The 24,857-nt window shown below is 41.4% G+C and overlaps 1 protein-coding gene across 1 annotated transcript; it reads left to right on the plus strand.

Moving 5' to 3' along the window:
• The first annotated feature begins 1,235 nt into the window (after positions 1–1,235).
• On the plus strand, positions 1,236–24,857 carry CLUL1 (clusterin like 1). The gene is made up of 7 exons (XM_052660611.1): positions 1,236–1,341; positions 2,969–3,117; positions 8,522–8,689; positions 10,874–11,306; positions 15,970–16,107; positions 20,097–20,311; positions 24,669–24,857. Exons 1-7 carry the CDS (start codon positions 1,236–1,238, stop codon positions 24,855–24,857), a joined length of 1,398 nt encoding a protein of 465 aa, XP_052516571.1.

Consider the following 24,857-nt stretch of genomic DNA (forward strand, 5'->3'; position numbering starts at 1 on the left):
AAAAAATTGTGTAAAATAAAGTAGCTCAAGATCACTGTTTCTGATCATGTAGACAGCCCGCCCTCTAGTGTTTCTTTCAAAACCCTACCACATTCTAAACCATACTCTTAATCTCACAATGTTAGGTTAATAGGATTAAGAGCTGTGTCATCAAATTAATAGAACAAGGTTAAATCCCTGACACAGACAAACATTAAATCAGAGGAAAGTGAAGGTCCTTACAGAAGCTGGTGGCAACCTCACTGGGGAGAGCCTGCAAAATTAGTGGTAAATATGTTAAAATTTTATTTGGTAAATAGGGTCTTGATCCCTGGGAGAAGGGAATGGCTCCTGACTCCAGTATTCCTGCCTGGAGAATCCTCTGGGCAGAGGAACCTGGTGGGCTACAGTCCATGGGGTCACAAAGCGTTGTACACAAATGAGCGACCAACACTGAACTGAAAGGGTCTTAACAAAAAGAGAAGAATTAGCTGAAATGATAATTCTAGATGTAAAATATGATAGCTTTGTAACTACTAGTATTTTAAAAAGACATTCCAAATGTAGATTAAATAATGTAGAGTTGGTTTTTTATTCCAAAATAACAAATATATATAAAAAATATAAATATCCTTTTTGGGGTGAGTTAAGATAATCTAGAGATATAACTGTGAAAGCATATGTTTTTTATTGGGAATGTTTACAACTAATTATATAAAAGGAAATATATTATCTGAGAAGAAAAAAATTTGTGTGTGATTCATTTATCTGATGGCTTTTATAAGATATATGAGAAAAATCTTGCTTTCATAAAAAAAATAAGAAGTTAAACTTCTAGTTTAAAAATTACTTATGGTCTCAGAATTTTGGAGAAAAAACAATCCCCTCTGACATAGCTAGTTCTGTGTTTGGGGTTGTTTACTGTTGACAAGGAAATAAAATGAAGTTTGGATTCTATGGGGCTGGGATCCATACTTTTGGTTGCTGTAAATTTCAAATGCTTCAGATGAAGACCTTATTTAACTGCCATGAAGAATGCAAACAAAAGAGGGATTTGGGTTGTCTTTTCAAAGAATTTATTTAGATTTCAAGCTTCCTTATGTCCCAACCATATCAACATACATTGTCTAAAGTCATAAAGAAAAATTGACAGAAAAATGCTTTGGCTCACCAAGTGTTTTCAACTGACGCCAACAGAAACTAAACCGAAGGCATCTGACACAGGTTTATCCTTCCTTCACAGTCACAGCGGAAAGATGAAGCTGCCACTCTTGGTGTTTATCGTGTATCTGCTGCGGCTGAAAGACTGTCTCTGTGCGCCTTCTGGGAAGGACCGAATTTCTACCCGTGAAGACCCGAAGGGTAATGTCTGGTCTCTTTATCTGCAAGGTGTCCCGTCTGCCTGTTTCCATGTCCTCCTGGCACTTACTGTGATTTACAGTTGAGAGATAACCGCATTCAGAACGCCCTCTAGTTTCACAGGGAGACGTTCTCCAGGCTCTTAAGCCAAGTAGACAAGACGCCAAACATCTGGATTAAAAATAGAAAATTCCAATTGTGTCTCTGAGAATGCTTCACAGTTCCAGATGTTCGCCATCGCAGAGATAAAACTTGCCAGCGTCTTAGGCTGCGCGGCTTGGGTTCATCCAGATGTTTGGTGTCCTCTGAGCACGGTTTTAACGAACAGTGAAATTCTTTGCTAGCATTTGAAACATTTAAACAATTAAAGTCATCCGTGCAATTATTCGTGGGACTGTGAAAGGATGGGTTAGCGTGACATCGAATCTGGTTGGTTTGTGCTCATACTTGGAGCCTTTGTTTGACGAGATACGCTTTGGGTGCCTATCTTAGAAAAATAAATCAGTTTAAATGTTCCTTTTGGGGATCTGTAAATAAATTTGGAGGCCAGGTTAAGCTCCTTTGGTGGCCACGCTGGCTATTGTGAAAAGAGTATGACAAATGATGAATTTCATACTCACTAAAGGCTTACTAAAGGGGTGTTAGAGACATCCCGGAGGTTATTAAAGAATCTTGCATTATACCAGATACTTTCTAGGTTTGATGCCTTCTGAGAAGGTAATTGAAACTGAAAGAAAGGGAAATTGTTCTCTCTGTTTGAGGTTCCCAGTTGGGTATTTAATATAAATTGTCTGTGAAGAAAATTCAATGTTTTCTTCTAATATAAAGGAAAAAAAATTGGATAAATGAAAACAGGCTCTGAGGAAAATGATAAGATGGGGTTAAATGAACTCTGACTTGGCTGGAAGCTCAGAAGTGAAGAACAGAAGGTATTTCCCTTGGGGGGGGGGGCGCGGGGGGTGGGTAGCCCCCTCCATGTGGTAGCTGATGGCCCAAGCATGGTGATCTGCTTTTGGAGTCTGATGCAATAAAAAAACAATGAAGCCTCTACTGGGGGGACACGAAAAACTGGTAAACTCGTTGTATTCTTTCTATTATTATTATTATAAAACTTTAAACTTTTTTTTTGTATTGGGGTATAACTGATTAACAATGCTGTGGTATTTTCAGATGAACAGCAAATGGACTCAGCCATGTATATACATGCATCTATTCTCCCCCAAACCCCCCACCCATCCAGGCTGTCACCTAACATTGAGCAGAGTTCCATGTGCTGTACAGTAGGTCTTTGTTGTTTATCCACTTTAAATATAGCAGTGTGTACCTGACCTTCCCAAACTCCCTAACTGTCCCTTCCGCTGGCAACCATGAGTTCGTTTTCTAAGTCTGTGAGTCTCTTTCTGTTTTATAAGTTCACTTGTATCATTTCTCTTTGGACTCCACATGTAAGGGATGTCCACATGATATTTTTCCTCTATCTGACTTACTTCACTCAGTTTGACACTGTCTAGGTCCATCCATATAGCTGCAAATGGCGTTTCATTCTTTTTAATGGCTGGAACTCATTGCATTCTGATACACTATAATCTGATCAGATCTTAAAGGAAAAAACTACAACATAATCTTTTAGGTTTTTCCAAGGCTGGGGAGATAGAAGTAGATGAAGAGGTGAAGAAGGCTTTGATTGGCATGAAGCAGATGAAAATCCTGATGGAAAGAAGAGAGGAGGAACACAGCAAACTAATGAGAACCCTGAAGAAATGCAGAGAAGAAAAGCAGGTACAGTCATTGAAAATCACACCTGTCCTGGGACATCCGATGGTAAAGATGCCTCACTTCCAATGCCGGGGCCACAGGTTTGATCCCTGGTCAGGGAACTAAGATCCCGCATGCTGAACAGTGCAGCCTAAAAAAAAAACCCAAAAACTGTATAAATGTTCAGAAATATGTCTGGACCATAAACAGTGCACATCTGAATGCAGTGGAGAAATTATTTATTTACCCTAATCATAGTTTTTCTGGAAATATCATTTATTTACCCTAATCATAGTTTTTCTGGAAATCCACCCTATTGGAGGAAGACTTTGAAGGAAATTTCAAATTTCTTCAAAGAACATATTTCTTGTAGATTAAGCCTTTGAAAGACTCCAAACTCAGGTGTTTGGAGGATTCAATGCTATTTGGGAAATGCTACTTTTTAAAAACTACTTAATGGTGCCTTTTGAGTTGGAATGTCAAGTCAAAAATGTTTGGAAGTTTTTGGCCAGATCAGTGGCCTACAAAAATTTTTTTCTTTCCCATCCTTATTACTGTAATTATTGTTACCATCCACTCCTGAATATATGCATTTTCATTTATTTATAAATTAGATACATGAGTTGCTACCAAGTCCATATTTCAAATAATCTTTTACATATTTTGAAAAGATTTTAGCTTATTGCCAAATCTGTTTAGATCATCATTTTTACTGACACAAGGCCAACAAAGAGCTCATAATGAAAAAGTCTTAGCCCTGCTATTATTTCTTATCTACCTGAGCAGGAGTTAATCATATTTTTTAATCTGCTGGCTATTTTTTTATCTTTTAAAGTCTCCTGGCCTTTTAGTGAGGGCTATTTAAAGTAGTTAAAAACCATCATTTACCCGTGCTCAATCATTGGGTCACATTGCCAGGTTCTTCTGTCCATGGAATTTTCCAGGCAAGAATACTGGAGTGGGTTGCCATTTTCTACTCCGGGGGATCTTCCAGACCCAGGGATCGAACCCACATCTCTTGTAGCATCTCTTGTATTGGCAGGTAGATTCTTTACCTTTAGTGCCACATGGGAAGCTCTCATTTACCTGAGTCCTCTTAAATGGCAATTCACTGCAACTGGCTGCAAGTGAACAGAGGCTACCAGTGTCGATGCTTCTGGAATGTACAGAGTCCCTCTTCCCCAGGGTCCTCATGCACAGCTGGCCACATGCAATGCCTGACACGAGCACCAGTGCCTGTGAAATAGTATATCAGCCTCATCAATTAAATTCACGTATCTTTACTTAATAGTTTCTGTCTAAACTATATACCTTGTCAATGGAGAATATACATTATATTCAGACATCCATGGCCATATTAAAAACTGTTCATATGTTACAGTATAAAGCTCAATACATTTCTAAATTATAGACATTGCATGGATCATAGTTTAATGGCAAAAAACATTAACATCACACTCAGAATAATTAAATTTTTTAAAAATTTATGTTCAACATACCCTTAAATCAAAGAGGATGTCAAAACTGCAAAAAGTAATTTGCAAAATATTTTAAATTTTAAAATTGGAGTGTGTACCGTGCTTAGATGCTCAGTTCTCTCTGACTCTTTGTGACCCCATGGACTGCAGCCTGCCAGGCTCCTCTGTCCATGGGGATTCTCCAGGCAAGAATACTGGAATTGGTTGCCATGCCCTCCTCCAGGAGGGATCCCTCCCAACCCAGGTATTGAACCCAAATCTTCCACATTTTTCAACTTTATTTTCATGAAAAATTGTTTAATTGTGGTAAAATATATATCATAAAATTTGCCATCTTAACCATTTTTATGAATACAGCTCAATAGTATTAAATACATTTACATTGTTGGGCAGCCAAGCTCCAGAATTCTTCCTGTTTTGCAAAACTGAAACTCTTGTTTTGTTAGTCATGAAATTATGTCGACTCTTTGAGTCCCCCTGGACTCTAGCCTGCCAGGCTCCTCTGTCCATGGGATTTCCCAAGCCAGAATACTGGAGCAGGTTGCTGTTTCCTTCTCCAGGGCATATTCCAAACGCAGGGATTGAACCTGTGTCTCCTGCAAAACCAAAACTCTGTACCCATTAAACAATTCCCCATAGTTTATTTTAAATTAAAAAATAAATAGAAGTTCTAATATCTCCTCTCTAGACCTATATCTATAAAGGTGGGAATCACCAAGCTCCAGGACTTCCCTGGTGACTCAGATAGTAAAGAATCGGCCCTCAATGCAGGAGACCCGGGTTCAGTCCCTCGATCGTGAAGATCCCCTGGAGAACGGAATGGCTACCCACTCCAGTATTTTTTGCCTGGAGAGAATTCCATGGACAGAGGAGCCTGGTGGGCTATAGTCCATGGAGTCACAAAGAGTTGGACATGACTGAGCGACTAACACCTTCACACCAGCTCCAGGGAGTTCCTGGCACTCAGTGGCCACTGGCTATCCTCTGAGCCATTGGAGCAGGGCTATGTCACAGGCTGTGACCTCAGAGCTAGAGTCAGCCCGTCACCAGCTGGTTGATTTTGCAGCCACACAGGGTCCCTGGTGAGGAGACGGCTTGAGCAGCAGCTGCAAGCCCTCCTTCCTTTCAGCAGCCAGCAAAAGACCTTGAAGAAATCAAAACCTGCTCCTTATAAAGAAATGGGGAAGCTCCTTTAAGCCAGGTTCTTCCCTGGTGGGCTCGTGAGTCTGACCACCAAGAATAACCGCACTAGATATCATTTACAGGCCCTTATAAAACACATCACATCCTTCCAGCATCTGGGTAAACCATCATTTTCATTTTACAGCTAAGGAAACTGAGTTTTGAGATGTTAATTAATGTGTTAACCCAACCCTGTCATGACTGACCCAGGAGAAAGTGAGCTGGCGCTGTGTCTGCGGGACCTAGGACTTTCTGTTTTTCTCCTTTTCCCTGGCCTCCTGCTGAGCCAAGGAGGCAGCACATACTATGGAAAGAAAGCTCAGTGTGAGGTCAGCAAGTGTTAGTTCCATTTCTGATGCTGTAGAATCTCAGAAGCTAGTGGAATTTTTATTATTTCTTAAGACATTTAGAATAATTCTATTTTTTAAAAAATATTGAAGTATACTCCTAAGGTATGGGCATTCATAAAAATTCATTTTATTTTTTTTCAAATTTATCTCATTATTTGGCCATGCCACATGGCATGTGGGACCTTAGTTCCCCCATCAGGGACAGAACCCACACCCCCTGCATTGGATGCATGGAGTGTTAACCACTGAACTGCCAGGGAAGTCCCAAAAATTCATTTTAAAAAGGAAAAATCTGTTTAACCCGAAGTCTCCCTTTCTAAAATGATTTTAAATCTAAAGTAAAGGATACTTTACATAAATTATGAATTTGCAAATATGGGGTGGACAACCCCAGTCTCCCAGAAAAAAAAAAAAAACTCCATCCATCCTTGGGTGACCTGGCATGATCTCAGTCCCCCTCCTCAGCTTCTCCCTGTTTGTGCTTAGTACGTGCGTACTTCAGTTGTGTCTGATTCTGTGTGACCCTACAGACTGTAGCCCACCAGACTCTTCTGTCCATGGGATTCTCCAGGCAAAAGTACTGGAGTGGGCTGCCATTTCTTTCTTCAGGGGATCTTCCAGGTCCAGAGATTGAACCCATGCCTCTTGCATTGGCAGGCGGGTTCTTTATCACTAGTGCCACCTGGGAAGCCCATTTTGTATTAGTGGGAGCATCTAAAGCTTCCTCTTACTAAAGTGGGAAACCCTAAAGCAGCCCTTCAAGTGATTCCACACCATGCACCCCATCCAGGTTTGGCTGGGACTTTGATGAACTGACTGCAGGAAGACAGCTCTAAATATGAAATCTATCGCTGGGTGGGACATTTGGACGAAGCAGAGAGCTCGGACAGGACATTCCTAAACCAGAGACCTACTTCCTCTGGGGCAACTGTTCACTACCAAATCTTGGGCCATGTGATTTGGCCATTGGTTTTCATTATGCTCTTGGAGGTAAGCGAAAGCAAATCAGATGATTATAGGCTAGGTGCCTTTCTTGCTTATCTCAGTATGAAAACTTAAGAAGTAGATCCTACGAGTATTCCTGGTTGCTTCAAAGGAAATGGGCTCAGAGATGATTAAATAATTTGCTCAAGGGTCCAGTGTGAGGGTAGTTTGTAATTGGAAATACTGGGATTTTGGTTTACAGTAACAATGAGCATAATATTTTAAAAAGACTGAGAAAATTTGGGTGGTATTGTTTCCTCCCCTGGTGGAGCAAGCTTTCTTAAGAAGTTGCAGGATTCCATAACTGTTCTGCAAAGCCCCAAAAGATAGGTTAAGCCTGTCTAGATCATGAGGTTTGTTTGGTAGGCTGGGGGCCAGCCAGGTTTCCTATATGGCACGCAGCAAAGGACAGCTGGCTCAACCCCAGGATTCTGCCACTAAGAGAGATGAAAATTCCGAGCTTAGCAGAGATGTGGGAGATGAGCAGTGCCCAGTTGTCTCTTGGGGCTTAATATGCCAGGAAAGGGTGCTTATGTTTTTCTTTTCCAGTAGGTAAAATTATGCACTAAATTGGTGTTAGAAACTGTGCTCACTCGTGGTTTTCCACTTAAGGGAGTTGCCATCAGCTCTAAGGCTCTCCTCTTATGGATGTGTCTATTAGCTTCCCTAACTCCCTGAGCTACTTCTCAGGCCTGGAGGGAGCTGGTTTACAGAAGTCCCCTCTGGCAGGCAGGCCTGGGGGATCTACAGGATGCTGGTCTGGCAGGGAGCTCTGGGGGCGGGGTTGATATTCTCCAGACTGGTGTCACCTCTGCTGGGTGGGACCTGGTTGAGGACAGCAGGCACTGCCAGGAGGCGTGCTCGGAATATGGGCAAGAAAAACAAAGCTGCTAAGAACACAGCATCTCTGCCATTAGAATGCAGCTCACTGCAAAGACTTGATGTGATATACCAGAGTTGTGCTTTCTAGCAGTGTTTAAGAGCATATGAAAATTAAAGGCAGCATAAATGAAGGAGATAAATATGTTAACTTTGTCAGCCTTAAAATCCCATCTTCACATCCTCCAGGGACTAGAAGTGAAGACAGACAAGTAAGCAGATCAATTGGGCATTCTGCAGAGCAAAGGCTATGTCTTTGTGGCTGGTTCACTCATGAGCAGCAAATGCCCATCCCATAGCAAGCTCTCAATAAACAGCTGTTGAATGTATAAATAAACAGGTGGATAAGAAGTGTTCAGTTTTCAGTACGGATCAAGAGGTGCCCTTCTCTTTACTGAACTGAAAGATTCCGGATAAATCTATGAGCTTCTCATTTGTAGCAGAAATGAGGTTTAGTTCAGAATACACACATTTTGTAAAATGAGAAATCAATTAAGGTATAGCACGCAAAGTCATGAAATGGAAATAGGGTGTGTGTTTCTACTTTTTAATTAGGAGGCCCTGAAGCTTATGAATGAAGTTCAAGAACATCTAGAAGAGGAAGAAAGGCTATGCCAGGTGTCTTTGATGGATTCCTGGGACGAATGCAAATCTTGCCTGGATAGTGACTGCATGAGATTTTATCCAACCTGCCAAAGCAGTTGGTCCTCTATGAAAACCACGGTAAGGGAAAAGCAGAACTCAAGATTGCTAAGTTCTTAAGGTACCTGCTTCAGCTTACTTTTTAAAAGTAATTTATGTTAATATTTAGAATAGAGATGGCTGATCTGATATTGACCTTTTGCAACCTGAAATCTAGCATTCATATTTCTGCATGAATCACTGGTGGGTATGTAATTTATGAGTTAGAACAGCCACCCAGGGTCTGTCCCCCCTCTCATGACACTGTTTGTATCTCTAGAAATACCCTCTTTCTGCCTTTTATTTGTTATTTGTGAACCTATTTATGCTAGATTGTAAGCTCTATGAGGAAAGGAACTGTATCTTCTCTGCCTTCATTTAAGCATTGTAGGTGTTCAATAAATGTTTGCTGAATTACATTCTGAGTAATAGTATTATAGTTTCTGATTTCAACCTGCTTTGATTTTTTTTTCCTCTGGAGGCCAAACCTTTGAAGGCATTCTTTGCCTCCTGAATCTTTTCTTCAATGGGCTTGCCTTCTTGTGGCAGCACACACATGCATGTGCACACACACACATACACGTGCCCACATTCATGACCCCTTTATCTCAATCTGTGTCCTGTAGGACCGGCATGTTTTCTTTTTTTTTGTTCCCTTGGGCCCTCTTCTGGGCAGAGAGAATCACAGAGGGTGGTGACCTGAATAGGATGAGCTCTGACCCATAAAAGGCTCCTCTGCTTTTGGCCCTCCCCCTTGATGAAGTGGGCTGAGTATGAAACACAGTGAAATTCTCCTCCCTGTCAGAGCATGCACTAATTAGAGTCTGTTCTTGGCTTGGCAGTGCCATCCCCAATTACAGAGGGAGAAACCCCTAGGATAATTCATATGCCAAGTTCATTTGCCTCCACTGTTAATTGCATCTGCTCTATTTTTATAGCCAGTCTCAGATACAGCAGTGTATGTTGGATGAGCACTGGGTGGAAGTGAGGAGCTTTGAGGACCATTCCTATCTGTGATAGTTGTGTAACCTTAGGACAGTTACTTGGACATTTAAATTTTTGTTTCTGTGTCTGGATTCAGGTAAGCAGAAGCTGACAAAGAGAGAGGCAGACGATCCACCCAGTTTACTTTCTGAGAAAGGCACAAATCCTCTAAGGATTCCTGGAGAACACTGTGAACAGAACTAGGGTAGGGGGATGGATGGTGGTGTTCCAGCAGTGATGGTCGATGGTTGTTATGTTCTAAAACACACAACATGGTCACATCACTTTCATACAAGGGCAACTCTGGCATGGACTTATGTGTCACAAAGTTGAAGGAGAACATGGTGTGATTCCTGGAAGATCTCCCTCTGAGTTAGAAATTCTGTAATTAGAGCTTCATTCCTTTGACTGCAGCCAAGGAGGGCTTTGATCACTGGTAATATGTAACATCCCTAAGTAACCTATTTAGATGTATTAAGCGTCTATCGCAAAGAGTCAGACACAGCTTAGCAACTGAACAACCACCACCACAAAAAGCATCCATAGTTCAGTGCAAATGTATTGATCTTCTCTTTTCCATGGACTAATTTAAAAACATGAGCCCAAGGAGAGTAGGAGGACACTAATAACATCCCACTTAAGTGGGGAAGAAACCTAAGACACTAAGGCAGAAATGAAAGATGGGAGTCTTCACAGTTTTCAGGCAATCATCATGGTCTAAAACCATGCATGCCAACCACCACCAGTACATAAGGGCTGTGGCTTGCCAACAGTATTGAAAACTTGGCCTTCTTAGGTCTTTCAGTAGGCAAAGAGAAACCAGGAGGAATTTCAGACCCTATTTCCATAATCAAAGTCAAAGCCAGGTGCATGCATGCATGCTAATTTTGCGACCCCATGGACTGTAGCCCCGCAGGCCCTCCTGTCCACAGGATTCTTCAGGCAAGAATACTGGAGTGGGTTGTCATGCCCTCCTCCAGGAGATCTTCCTGACCCGGGGATCAAACCCGCATCTCCTGCGGCTCCTGGATTGAGACGGATTCTTTACCACTGAGCCACTGGGGCAGCCCCAAAGCCAGGTACACGAGCAGTGATCATAAAGTGGATCACCTCTTCCTAGTTTGCCCAGGATTGTTCTTAATTTGGAATGACTTCTGTAAGTTGACTTAAAAGTTTACGATAAAAAATAGTCCTGGAAGAAAATACATTTATTTCATTTCTGTCCCCCACCTCACCCCATAGATTGAATGGGTTTTCCGGAAGATATATCAGTTTCTGTTTCCTTTCCATGAAGATGAAGAAAAAGAGCTCCCTGTTGGTGAGAAGTTCACTGAGGAAGATGTACAGCTGATGCAGATAGAGAATGTGTTCAGCCAGCTGACCGTGGATGTGGGATCTCTCTATAATATGAGCTTTCACGTCTTCAAACAGATGCAACAAGAATTTGACCTGGCTTTTCAGTCATACTTTATGTCAGACACAGACTCCGTAGAGCCTTACTTTTTTCCAGCTTTTTCCAAAGAGCCAGCAAAAAAAGCACATCCTATGCAGAGTTGGGACATTCCCAGCTTCTTCCAGCTGTTTTGTAATTTCAGCCTCTCTGTTTATCAAAGTGTCAGCGCAACAGTTACAGAGATGCTGAAGGCCATTGAGGACTTACCCAAACAAGACAAAGGCAAGTATTAAAAGATCATTTTTACTTAGATATCTACACTAAAGTAAAGTTTTATTTGGCTTTGGAAATGGTAACTGTTTCTAAGTCGTCATACAATGTTTCCAAGAGTGGTGGTTAATGGATAATCAAAGTCTCATAACCTCTTAGAAGAGACTCTGAGGTCTCCCAAACACCAGCCCTCTCCCATCTTTGTCAAGAGCTTTGTAGGGCTGTATTCTCTTTCTAAAGCAAATGTTCAAAGCTGACAAAGAAAATGCTGGTAAAACTTGGGCAGGCACTCAGCTGTATTCTGCTTGAACATCATGAGGTTTCTTTAAAATCAGTCCAGGCTCCTCAGCTCCCAGATAAGGAAGACGCTTTAGTGCCATGTAAAACCAGATCACAGTTAGGACCCTCCACGGCCTCCTCCGCATTGCTACTCCAATTCCTTAAATCACATTTGTGCACAAAACCAGATTCAGTGCTCACAGACAAACCCCAAACTACAGAAATAGAAACTTCTGTAACTTATAAGAATCACCTTCTACCAGTACCACTCATGCCCCCTGATACTCTATATTGGAGAAACAATCCTGCTTTATGTTTTTTAATTTGGCAGCACTGGGTCTTAGTTGCAGCATGTGGGATCTAACTTTGACCAGGGATTGAACCCAGGCCCCCTGCATTAGGAGTGCAGAGTCTTCGCCTCTGGACCACCAAGGAAGTCCTTGCTTTATATTGTAACAGAAGGAGATTCCTTCTCTGGGTTTCTGTGGAGTAGGTGGGACCCAGCATCTCAGAAATGAGAGATGGCGTGTGGGCCACAAGTAGAATCTGTGTTTTCTTGAACTTATCTCTGTGGACCATTAGGCCAAGGACAGGTATATTCTTTGATGAAAAATAAAACAAGCTCCTTCCAGAAGTCCTGCTGTTTGTCCATAGGATTTCCCAGGCAAGAATACTGGAATGGGTTGCCATTTCCTTCTCCAGGGGATCTTTCCAACCCAGGGATGGAACTTCGGTCTCCTGCATTGCAGCCAGGTTCTTTACCATCTGAGCCACCAAGGAAGTCCCTTTCACATCCTAATCCCCAGCTGCTGCTGCTGCTAAGTCGCTTCAGTTGTGTCTGACTCTGTGCAGCCCCATAGACAGCAGCCCACCAGGCTCCCCCGTGCCTGGGATTTCCCAGGCAAGAACACTGGAGTGGGTTGCCATTTCCTTCTCCAATGCATGAAAGTGAAAAGTGAAAGTGAAGTCGCTCAGTCGTGTCCAACTCTTTGAGACCCCATGGACTGCAGCCTACCAGGCTCCTCTGTCCATGGGATTTTCCAGGCAAGAGTACTGGAGTGGGTTGCCATTGCCTTCTCTGCTAATCCCCAGAACCTGTGAAAATATTAAGTTACATGGCCGAGGGAAAGTAAGGCTGCTGATGGAATTGTGGCTGCCAATCAGCCGACCTTAAAATAGGGAGAGTGCAACTTCCCTGGTGCTCCAGTGGCTAAAACTCGTCACTCCCAGTGTAGAGGACCTGAGTCTGGTCCTTGATCAGGGAACTGGATCCTTCATGCCAGCACGAAGATCCTGCACTCAGCAACAAAGATCCTGTGTACCGCAGCTAAGACCTGGTGAAGCTAAATAAATTAAAAAAAATTTAAAAAAAAAAAAAACAAAACCAAAGAGAGTATTTGGGGTTGTCCAGGAGAAGGCAATGGCACCCCACTCCAGTACTCCAGTACTCTTTGCTGGATATGAAACTGGAAGAAGGGAACTAGGAGCCAAGGAAGGTGGTGACTTCCAGAAACTAGACAGACATGGAGACGGATTCTCCCCCAGAGCCTCCAGAAAAATCAGCCCCGCCAACACTCTCATTTAGCCCACTGAGTCCCATTTCAGACTTCTGACCTACAGAACTGTAAAATAATCTATGTTGTTTCAAGCCACTAAATGTGTGGAATTGGTTACAACAGCAATAGCAAACTATTACATGTCTCTCATCAATAATATACTCTCTGAGTGAGCTTCCTTAGTGGCTCAGTGGTAAAGAATCTGCCGGACAAGCAGGAGATGAGGGTTTGATCCCTGAGTCCAGAAGATCCCCTGGAGGAGGAAATAGCAACCCACTCCAGTATCCTTGCCTGGAGAATCCCATGGACAGAGGAGCCTTGCGGGCTGCAGTTCATGGGGTTACAGAAGAGTCAGACACGACTAAGAGACTACACAACAAGATTCGATAAAATAGTGTAGTATAGTAGGTTCACACAGTGCTGGGTGCCAGGTAATCTGGGTTATAATCCTGCCCTGGAGAATGTTGCTGTCTTTAATTTTCCCCTGGAGGAAACAGGCAAGCTGGGAGAACGGATGATTTACTAGAAGTGCTCGAAGGGAAGTAAATGAATCCACGATGCTTGTAAAAGTGAGATTTTGACCTCTGATCAGAAGGCAATCGAAATCCTGAGAAAATAATAATCACTTACCTGCCCATAGGTAATCCTGACATTTTTGGCATTTTGCATGAAATTGGAAACATTCTGACGAGTTCTGGCCAGGTTCTCCACACAGCCAGAGAGTTCCAGAGATATTAGAAATGGCTGTTTCTTAAACTAGATGTACGTATTTACTTTATGACTGTTCTTTTCCTGCATTTCACATATATAATGTTATGAACAGTAGTTCTGTTGAACTATAATGTTCATCAACAGTTCATCACTGTTGAACTATAATGTTATTAACAGTAGTTCAACTACTGTTTTAGATTTAGGAAAACATCTAAAGCAGATCTAAATATCTAAAGAGAACCTTTTTCTGTTCTAGGAGAATTAATCGCCCATATAAATATGATGAAGGGGTTGCCTAGAAGGGGTCCAGAGGCTCTGTGTTGGCATGGCTGAAGGGAGGTGATGGGTCACTGCGATGGGGATAGAATGGGGAATGGCTGTCATACAGACCTAGAATTCGCCACCCCTGAATATAGCAGGTATTAATCTAGATGCTGGAAAAAAGACAAGGGTAGCTTATGATGCAGATGACACAGCTCCCAACTTTTAGGAGTTCAGTTTAGAGAAAGGAGGGCTTCCCTGGTGACTCAGATGGTAAAGACTCCACCTACAATGTGGGAGACCTGGGTTCAATCCCTGGGTTGGGAAGATCCCCTGGAGGAGGGCCTGGCAACCCACTCCAGTATTCTTACCTGGAGAATCCCCATGTACGCAGGAGCCTAGTGGGCTTACAGTCCATGGGGTCACAAAAGAATTGGACACGACTGAGCACTAAGCATCAGAGAAAAGAAAACAGATCAGTGGACAATTACACAACCATATTGTAACTGAAATGACAGAAGAAGGTATAGAAGAATGACAAGATTAGGACGATAAGATCGAATCCCTCCTCTCGAGGGACTCAGAGACTAACAGAGAAGACGAAAATGAACAAGCACATCGTGCAGAGATGTTCTACCACAGAACTCATGGGGGTTCTGTGGGGCCAGAGGAAATGCCACTAAATCTACAGGGAGTGGGGAAAAATGACTAGTATTCTTCAAAGGGAGTGCTGCTTTACCCACCAGAAGATGTAGCAAATGCCTGGTAGGTTTTCAAACTTCACAACTTATCTCAAAATGGAATGTTTCATTGTTTAACATCAAGGATTTAATGTAACAGAATATCATCAGGTTACCAATTAATAATAAATTTGTCCTAGTGTGAAACACTTGGGAACTATCAATTTTCTGTTACATGCACTCTTTTTTTATCATCATTTTTATATGGACGATTAATTCTTCTAGAACAAAAAAAGGTTCTCTTCAGATGTTAGATCTGCTTTAGATGTTTTCCTAAATCTTTGAACTACTGTTCATAACATTATATATGTGAAATGCAAAAAAAGAACAGTCATAAAGTAAATACCTACATCTAGTTTAAGAAACAGATATTTCTAATATCTCTGGAACTCCAATACACATTTGAATTATGGCTCGAAAAAATTAAAACTTGTTGTTGTTCAGTTGCTAAGTCATGTCTGACTCTGCACCCCATGGACTGCAGCACAACAGGCTTCCCTGTCCTCCACTATCTTCCAGAGTTTGCTCAAGTTCATATCCATTGAGTCGGTGATGCCATACAACCATCTTATCCTCTGCCAAGGATAATCACTAGAAAAAATTTTAACAGAAGCCCCAAAAGAAAAGTGGCTTATAATTCCCTAATTAGTTAACACCAGTGACATCAGAAATAATAACAATAAAACTGAGACACACTGAATGTAAGAGAATTCAAATATTCAAAGGAACAAAATAAATGAAAGCTCCCTTCTCCCACCCCTTTAAGTCTCTCTTCCAAAAGATAGTGACTATTAATAATTCCTCAAGATTCCTTCCTGAAAATAAAATGATTTGTATGAACCTCTGTGTGGGAGGTTGGAATTGGGGCAAGTAGTAATAATAGTAATGATGAGTAATAATATTAACATTATATTTTAATAGTAATGAGATTACTGGATTAAAGGATATGTGCACTTTTAATAGATGTCAAATTGTCTTAGCAACTGGTTGCACCAGTATGCCCTCCTGCAATTGAATACAGAACAAAGATTTTGAAAGTGCTGGTTAGACAGAGAAATGCCATTGCACCCACGCCTTTCATGTTCAGACTCTAATGACAGTGATGTGAAACTGCTGTGTTCCTTGCAGATTCTGCCCACGGTGGACCAAGTTCCACGACGTGGCCTGTGCGGGGCAGAGGGCTGTGTGGAGAACCTGGCCAGAACTCATCGGAATGTTTCCAATTTCATGCAAGATGCCAGAAATGTCAGGATTACCTATGGGCAGGTAAGTGATTATTATTTTCTCAAGATTTCGATTGCTTTCTGATCAGAGGTCAAAATCTCACTTTTACAAGCATCGTGGATTCATTTACTTCCCTTCGAGCACTTTTTCGCAAGCTCAGTGACATCTGGGGGTGCTCAGGGCAGGTTTATAGACTCTTATTATTCAAAAGTAGGTCAACTCACTTTTTCTCTTTTTCAAACTTCCTTGTTGTTCCTGTGAAAAACATGTATGGTTAAGGACCAAACAAACATTCAAGTGAGCAAAAGAGATCTCTGGGTAAATTAAGGCAATTATTTTCTTTTTAATGCAAAAAGAAAAAAAAAAAAAACACCCAGGAAGAAGTCTTCACATTATGTAAGCAAATTTTTGGCCAAGTGAGTTTTTTGTTTGTTTAAGTGGCATTACCTTCTTCCACTTGGTGGGTTAATTACTAACTGTATTTAGTGATTTAGTATTGGATTGGCCAAAAATTTCATACATAAGTAGTATCTTATGGAAAGACCCAAATTAAATTTTTGGCCAACTTAATTTTTAAATATAGGTAGCTGGCTTAAAACTCAACATCCAAAAAACTAAGATCATGGCATCTGGTCCCATTGCTTCATGGCAAATAGATGGGGAAACAATGGAAACAGTGACAGACTTTATTTTCTTGGGCTGCAAAACCACTGCAGATGGTGACTGCAGCCATGAAATTAAAAGATGCTTGTTACTTGGAAGAGAAGCTAAGGCAAACCTAGACAACGTATTAAAAAGCAGAGACATTACTTTGCCAACAAAGGTCCATCTAGTCAAAGCTACGGTTTTTCCAGTAGTCATGTATGGATGTGAGAGTTGGACCATAAAGAAATCTGAGCACCAAAGAGTTGATGCCTTTGAACCGTGGTATTGGAGAAGACTCTTGAGAGTCCCTTGGACTGCAAGGAGATCAATCCTAAAGGAAATCAGTCCCGAATATTCATTGCAAGGACTGATGCTGAAGCTGAAGCTCCAGTACTTGGCCCCCTGATGCAAAGAACTGATTCATTAGAAAAGATCCTGATGCTGGGAAAGATTGAAGGTGGGAGAGGGGATGACAGAGGATGAGATGGTTGGATGGCATCACTGACTTGATGGTCATGAATTTGAGCAAGCTCTGGGAGTTGGTGATGGACAGGGAAGCCTGGTGTGCTACAGTCCATGGGATCACCGCAGAGTCCAGCACAACTGAGTGACTGAACTGAACTGAGTGGCTTCTCATAAGCCCCAAGCAGCCTCTCACATCCTAGATCTGACCAATAGCCACCTTTCATTCTTTCCCCAGGAGAACAATTATCTCCACTGGCCCTTCTCACTTTCCTCTGACCCTCAAGTCCCCTCCCCAACTAAAGTCACTTCCCATCTACTAGGGCCTCAACACAAATTTTTTTACTAAAGCCAAGAGGAACTTTTGATTCCTCTGCTTCTGCTTCTTTACCTCAGCAAAACCCTCAAGGGAAGGAAATTCTAAAAAAGTGTGGCTAAGAATTGGAGCAAGAGATCAAATATAACTGGAGCTTTTTATTAGAGCAGATGGGGGTCTTATTTCTTCAAAACTGCTCACTGGGTGACTCTCCACACCTCTGTTTCATCATTGGGAAAATGAAATTAATATAGCTACTACACACAGGTGTTTCAAGAATTAAGTAAGATGTCTCAAGTATTCATGATTCTCATTATTCAAATGTTTGTGCTTCAAGTCAGAGTTACAAGGTTGCCTACAGACACAGAAATTTTTATAACAGAAAAGTATACACTAATGTGAAAATGTTAGTTGGTCAGTCGTGTCCGATTCTTTCCAACCCCAGGGACTGTAGCCCACCAGGCTCCTCCGTCCATGGGATTCTTCAGGCAAGAATGCTGGAGCAGGGTGCCATTCCTTTCTACTGACCTCTTATAAGAATAGTCCAATTCAAACATCCAACCGATGTATCACTAACTTCCTTATATCCAGTGAAACACTTCAAGAATAATCTCTCCCTGACTGTCACAAGATAATAGAGAAGATGTGTGTTGGGGGGGGATGGGATGTTGGGGAGGTGATTAGAGCAAGGTGGTTAAAAGGTACAAAGTTCCAATTACAAGATAAGTAAGTACTGGGATGTAATGTGGAACATGATGACTGTAGCTAACACTGCTGTGTAATATACAGGAAAATTAAGAGAGTCAATCCTAAGAATTCGCATCACAGGAGAATTTTATTTTCTTTTTATTTTATCTATTAACATATGAGATGATGGATTTGAACTAAACCTACAGCAGTCATCAGTTGACAGTATGTGTAAGTACAACCTTCCTGATTTATTACTTTTAATAGTTCCTGAATATTCATTGGAAGGGCTGAAGCTGAAGCTCCAATACTTTGGCAACCTGATGTGAAGAGCTGACTCATTGGAAAAGACCCTGATGCTGGGAAAGATTGAGGGCAAAAGGAGAAGAGGGCAGTAGAGGATGAGATGTTTAGATAGCATCACTGACTTAATGAATAGGAATTAGAGCAAACTCCAGGAGATAGTAGACAGGGAAGCCTGGTGTGCTGCAGTTCTTGGAGTCACAAGGAGTTGGGCACGACTTAGCAACTGAACAACAACAAAATACATTCCTTAAGATTTTTCTGTAGACAAGACTATGTCATCTGTGAATAGAGATAGTTCTACTTTTTTCTTTCTCACATGATTGTGTTTTACACCAAGTTTCACCTTTATTTTAGGGAAATCTTTTCCCACTCTGAAAGAGTAAATGAGAATCCCTTGTAGAATTCTCCTTGCCTAAAATCATGAGGGAAGTCACCACCTTCTTCCTGCATAATTTAAAGAAAATTTACATCACTATTTTAAAAGTTAACAACTCTAAACTTGCAAAAGAAGACATTTTAAAAGAATATCTGGATCTCTTTTCAAATGTATACTATATCCTGTTAACGTTGACTCCCTTTGTTTTCAAAATATTTTCTTGAATTACTTTTCAAACGTATGTGTATGCGTGCGTGCTAAGTTGTTTCAGTCGAGTCTGATACTTTGCGACCCCATGGCCTGCAGCATGCCAGGCTCCTTATCCTCCACTATCTCCTGGGGTTTGCTCAGATTCAAATTCATGCCTATTGAATTGGTGATACCATTTATGATTGTATCTACAGCTTGTGTGAGAGCTCTGTGTCAGGATGGAGCCTCCACCATACGGAGCAAAACTAGTTCCACTGTCAGGGGAGAGAGCATGATGAACCCTAAACCGTTCTTAAAGGCTTTCTCGAACAGTGAGACACATTACTTTGAAGATGGCACGCTCAACGTCCAGGTGGCAGGGAAGTGCAGTCACTCCCATGTGTCCTGACCTGAGTGTCAGGGAGCAGCCCTAATGACCTTCAGAGACGCTAAGGAAAGGAAGACAAGGAAAAGGCACATTTGCTAAATCTTCAGTGTGTGTTGGCCCTGTGATCAGGCACTTTGCCGTGTTATTTCATTCATGCCCTTTGAACCTGGTTGAAAACTCACCAGGTACGAAACGAGTGAAAACTCACTCATGGTCCAAAAGGCTGAAAACAGAAAGCTTAAGGGCTGGGACTTAAAGCCACAATCTTTTTTTTCCTTTTTGCTGCTGAGCATGCATGCATGTAGGTCAGTCGTGTAGGTCTCTTTGGGATCCCATGGACTGTAGCCCACTCGGCTCCTCTGTCCATGGGACTGTCCAGGCAAGAATACTGGAGTGGGTTACCATGCCCTCCTCCAGAGGATCTTCCCAAGACAGGGATCAACCCTGTGTCTCCTGCATTGCAGGCGGGTTCTTTATCACTGAGCCACCAGTTTAGTTCAGTTCAGTAGCTCAGTTGTGTCCAACTCTTTGCGATCCCACGAATCGCAGCACACCAGGTCTCCCTGTCCATCACCAACTCCTGGGAAGCCCCTAAATTTACGCTACCCAACTCCAAAGCCCATGGACCTTTTCCTTTACCCTGTTACTTCCTTCTTTGCTAGACTGTCCTGCTGTTCCCGAACTACACACAAAGGCGGATGAGGCCCTTGAGTTGGTCAACATATCCAATCAGCAGTATGCCCAGGTACTCCAGATGACCCAGCATCACTTGGAGGACACCACGTATCTGATGGAAAAAATGAGAGAGCAGTTTGGTTGGGTAACAGAGCTGGCCAGCCAGACCCCAGGAAGTGAGAACATCTTCAGTTTCATAAAGGTAATGAAGAGCCGAGAACAGATATGGAGATTACATGTGCATACATTGATTTTTCTGTTTCTTATTAATTCCATTTGAATTTGAAAACAAACTTCAGGAGGATATTCAAACATAGTGATTGTACTCAGGCTGACTTGTGCATGGCCTTTAGAAAACAAGACACTCTATAGAGAAAACCAACTTAAAACACAAAATACTTTCTAATCCAGAGATGGCTAATTCTTTGTTTTAATCATACTGCAGTTTATTTATTTATTTTTTTACTGTATTATTTACTTGTTTGGGGCTATGCTGGGGCTTTTACTGTGTGGCCTTTTCTCTAGTTGCAGTGTACAGGCTTTTCATGGCGGTGGCTTCTGTTCTTCAGGAGCACAGGCTCTAGGGCACGTGGCCTCAGTCGTCCTTGTGCACATGCTGAGTTGCCCTGCGGCACGTGGGATCTTCCCAAATCAGGGATCAAAACTGTGTCTCCTGCATTGGCAGGCTGATTCTTTACCACGGAGCCACCAGGGAAGCCCCCAGTGATGGCTAATTCTAACGAGAGCTATCGTGTGATAACTGAAACAGGTAACCTTGAAGAAACCTGGCCAATATTGTTTCTAAGAGAGAAGATTTTCAGGGAAAGAAACTTGAGTTCAAAAGCTGGCTCTGGAACTTACCAGCTGAGTGAGTTTGGGGAAATTCCACGTGGAAAATGGGAACAAAAATAACTACTTAAAAATGGGTGCCTGTAAAGTGATGAGTATAGATTCCTTATCCGAAACAAGAGCTCTGTAAGTTATAGCTCTCACTAGCTTTTGACACAATAAACTGCTGACTTACTTTGAAAATTAAACACACTTTTATATTAATATTCACAAATAATCAGATTGCCATCTTAAGGTGCACTTAAGATATCTCCCACTTCTCATCAATAACTCCTGTTGCATAACATAAAACAGTGATTGAATTTCTTTCCTAATGCTCCCCCACTCCACACACACACACATATGACATTAATACACGGTGCACCAGGCTAGTGGTTCCTGATGAGGCTGGTGTTGGAGGGCTCCTAAAAAGGCCTGGCTACAGGAATCACTGGGCAGAGCTATCGGAGGTGCAGTATTTTGGGCAGCATGTAATGTTAGTGCCCTACCCAGACCGATGCTAACTGCTCACCCCTGCAACCTTCTCCAAAGGGTTGTCCTTGGAGCCACTTATCCCTCAGGATCAGGCTGAGGCTGGAGCTCACCTGAAGCCGCTTCCTGGATTAGCTTCTCCCTCTTCTCTGTCTTGCTTGCCTCATCCCCTTAAAATCTCTACCTGAAAGCACTCTTCATAAATCACTGTGTCAGACGCTGAGGCTCTGCTGCTTGGCAACCTGACCTAAGACATCTTGTATCCTAGTGAATCACTGTCTTTCAAACTATGAGGTCAATGGTTGAGAAATAAGTTTAGAGTCACAACCAGCACATTAAAACAAAACAAAACAAACAAACAGAAAACGGAATAGGACAGACTAGAAGAAAAAATGGAGGAGCCTGGAAGGCTGCAGTCCATGGGGTCGCTAAGAGTCAGACACGACTGAGTGACTTCACTTTCACTTTTCACTTTCATGCATTGGAGAAGGAAGTGGCAACCCACTCCAGTGTTCTTGCCTGGAGAATCCCAGGGACGGGGGAACCTGTGGGCTGCCGTCTATGGGGTCACACAGAGTCGGACATGACTAAAGCGACTTAGCAGCAGCAGCAGAAGAAGAAAAAAACATTAGCGTGCATTGTATATAATAAGTCAGACGTGTATGTCATGAAACTTTCATTTCCATATCTCTGTTTATATGTGTGGATATATCATATGGGGCTTCCCAGGTGGCGCTAGAGATAAAGAACCTGCCTGCCAATGCAGGAGACATAAGAGACGTGGGTTCGATCGCTGGGTCAGGAAGATCTCCTGAAAGAGGGCATGGCAACCCACTTCAGTATTCTTGCCTGGAGAATCCCAAGGACAGAGGAGCCTGGCGGACTACAGTCCATGGGGTTACAAAGAGTCGGATAGGACTGAAGCAACAATACACACACACATACACACACATTATACATAAGACATTTTTCTTTTTTCTTTTTATTGAAGTGTAGTTGATTTACAATATTACATTAGTTTCAGATGTATAGCAAAGTTATTGTCTTATAAATATATTCTTTTCAGATTGTTTTTCATTATAGGTTATTACAAGGTATTGAACATAGTTCCCTGTGCTCTATAGTACCTATTTTATATATAGTAGTTGGCATCTGTAAATTCCAAATTCCTAATTTATCCCTTCCCCTTTTCCCCTTTGGTTATCATAAGTTTGTTTTCTAAGACATGTGTTTTTGAGTCGTGGTAACAAACTTGTTTGTAACCACAGGCCATAGTCAAAAGGTTTTGAAAGCCACTATCAATTCCTGCTGACTCTCTAATCCTGTTACTTCATTAGCTAGATCATTCGTTAGGATCATAAAATAGTTTGACATATTTTGACATATGTGTTCACTCTCACAAATATAAACTTTTAGTTTAAGGATAAAAATTCTTGTAAGGAATGAGGAAAAATAAAATTTTAAGAAAAATTTTAGTAGTGTATTCAATCTTTAGAAGAGTAGAGGCAATATTTAATTCTTTTTATCATCATCAAGATTTCCATTCTAGGCTTCAATTTGCTTCCATTCTAGTGTCTCTGAGTAATGTTAACTGATTTAACTAAAATTTTTGATATTTTTAAATGTATTTATTTTTTAATTGAAGGATAATTGCTTTACAGAATTTTGTTGATATTCATAACAAATGCATTTCCTTACAAAAAACTCCATATAAAGTAAAATCACATCATTTTCGGTGACACATTTTTCTAATAATAATCACCAGTAAAAAACACTTACTATTTGTCAGGCAATGTTCTAAGAACTTTCCCCATGTATTATATAATTGAATACCCTCAGTGTTCCTATAAGGTGAGTATAACTGTTTTACAAAAATTTCAGATAAGGTACAGAGACGCTACACAACTTGTCTGAGATCACACAGCTAGTAAATGGTAGAACTGGGGTTCAAGGCCAAACAGTTTTTCTTCAGGATCCTTGGGCTGAACTGCCTGTAAAAGTTATTTTTCTTAAGACAACTCTTAGTTCATCATGTAATAGAAAGTACAAATCTATAAAACAGCACATACTGAAGAGGAATCTTCTGTAAAAAAAAATACACAAATTCCAGCAGGTGAAAAAAGCTATGTGCTTTAGGTTGCAGTTACATGGGTGTTAGCATTATAATTATTTATTGAGATAGACACAGATGCTTTATGTCTAGTTCAATGTGTTTTATTTAATTACCAAAAGAATAAAAAAAAGGAAAGCTATGGTAGCTTTGTAAACTAGAGTCAAGAAATCACCAATTTTTATTTGACTTCTTAATATTTTACTTTATCTTTTTTATAAGGAGGTATATTTGAAAATATTTTCAATATAATTCTCTTTAGATTACAAGTTGCATGTTATTACAGTTTCATTTAATTAAGTCAAAGTATATACACTTGAGAACTCATTAAGGGAGTAAATGACATGCATTTCGGATGACTGGTTCTTACAAAAGTTACACATAAAACCATAAAGTGTAAATTTGCTACAGAAACTCAGTACAAGACTTGGTGTATCACATTACCATTTGTGGCACATACAGTGTGTGTGTGCTAAGTCACTTCTGTTGTGTCCAACTCTTTGTGATCCTATGTGCTGTAGCCCACCAGCCTCCTCTGTCCATGGGATTCTCCAGGCAAGAATATTGGAGTAGGTTGCCATGCCTTCCTCCAAGGGATCTTCCTGACCCAGGGATCAGACCCAAGTCTCTTGCATCTCTTGCACTGGCAGGCAGATTCCTTACCACTAGCACCTCCTGGGAAGGAACACTCACCAAATATTCCATGCACTCACTCAGACTGTCTAGCTTTTCTCGCAGTTAAGCGATACCATGTGTTAAGATCTGGCCAATGAGATGTGAACAAAAATGAACAGTTGTTTGTAGACTGAGATAGAGAGAAGCCTGCATGTGGTTATGCATTCTCTTTCCCTCTGGAGGGTACCAAGAAAGCCATATGTTGTTACACATGCTACCGCACACTGACGTGATCTTCCTCTCTTAACCAGGGTCTTTGAGCATCTTGGTGGTTCAGAGTCCTTGTGCTGGGACCTAAGCAAGAGATAAATTATGTTGTATGAAGCCACTGGAATGCTGGGCTAATTTGCTAACTCAGGCACAACCTAGCCTATCCTGACTAACGTGGTATTAAATTAATCCTGAATGTGTGCTAAAAGTTAGTAATCTTTTATTGTATGATCCTGCTTCTTAGGTAGTTCCAGGTGATCACGAAGGAAATTTCTCCAAACAAGATGAAAAGATGATAGACATAAGCATTCTGCCTTCCTCTAATTTCACACTCACCATTCCTCTTGAAGAAAGTGCTGAGAATTCTGACTTCATTAGCTACATGCTGGCCAAAGCTGTACAGCATTTTAAGGAACATTTTAAATCTTGGTAA

This window comes from Budorcas taxicolor, chromosome 22 (genome assembly GCF_023091745.1).
Source record: "Budorcas taxicolor isolate Tak-1 chromosome 22, Takin1.1, whole genome shotgun sequence".
Taxonomy (NCBI): Eukaryota; Metazoa; Chordata; class Mammalia; order Artiodactyla; family Bovidae; genus Budorcas; species Budorcas taxicolor.

What these genes read in the sequence shown, in the direction of transcription:
- CLUL1 (XM_052660611.1), top strand. Translation starts at nt 1,236, where the DNA reads ATGAAGCTGCCACTCTTGGTGTTTATCGTGTATCTGCTGCGGCTGAAA. An exon ending in AATGCAGAGAAGAAAAGCAG is followed by an intron (nt 3,118 to 8,521) that starts GTACAGTCATTG and finishes CTTTTTAATTAG; the next exon opens with GAGGCCCTGAAGCTTATGAA. An exon ending in ACATCTTCAGTTTCATAAAG is followed by an intron (nt 20,312 to 24,668) that starts GTAATGAAGAGC and finishes CCTGCTTCTTAG; the next exon opens with GTAGTTCCAGGTGATCACGA.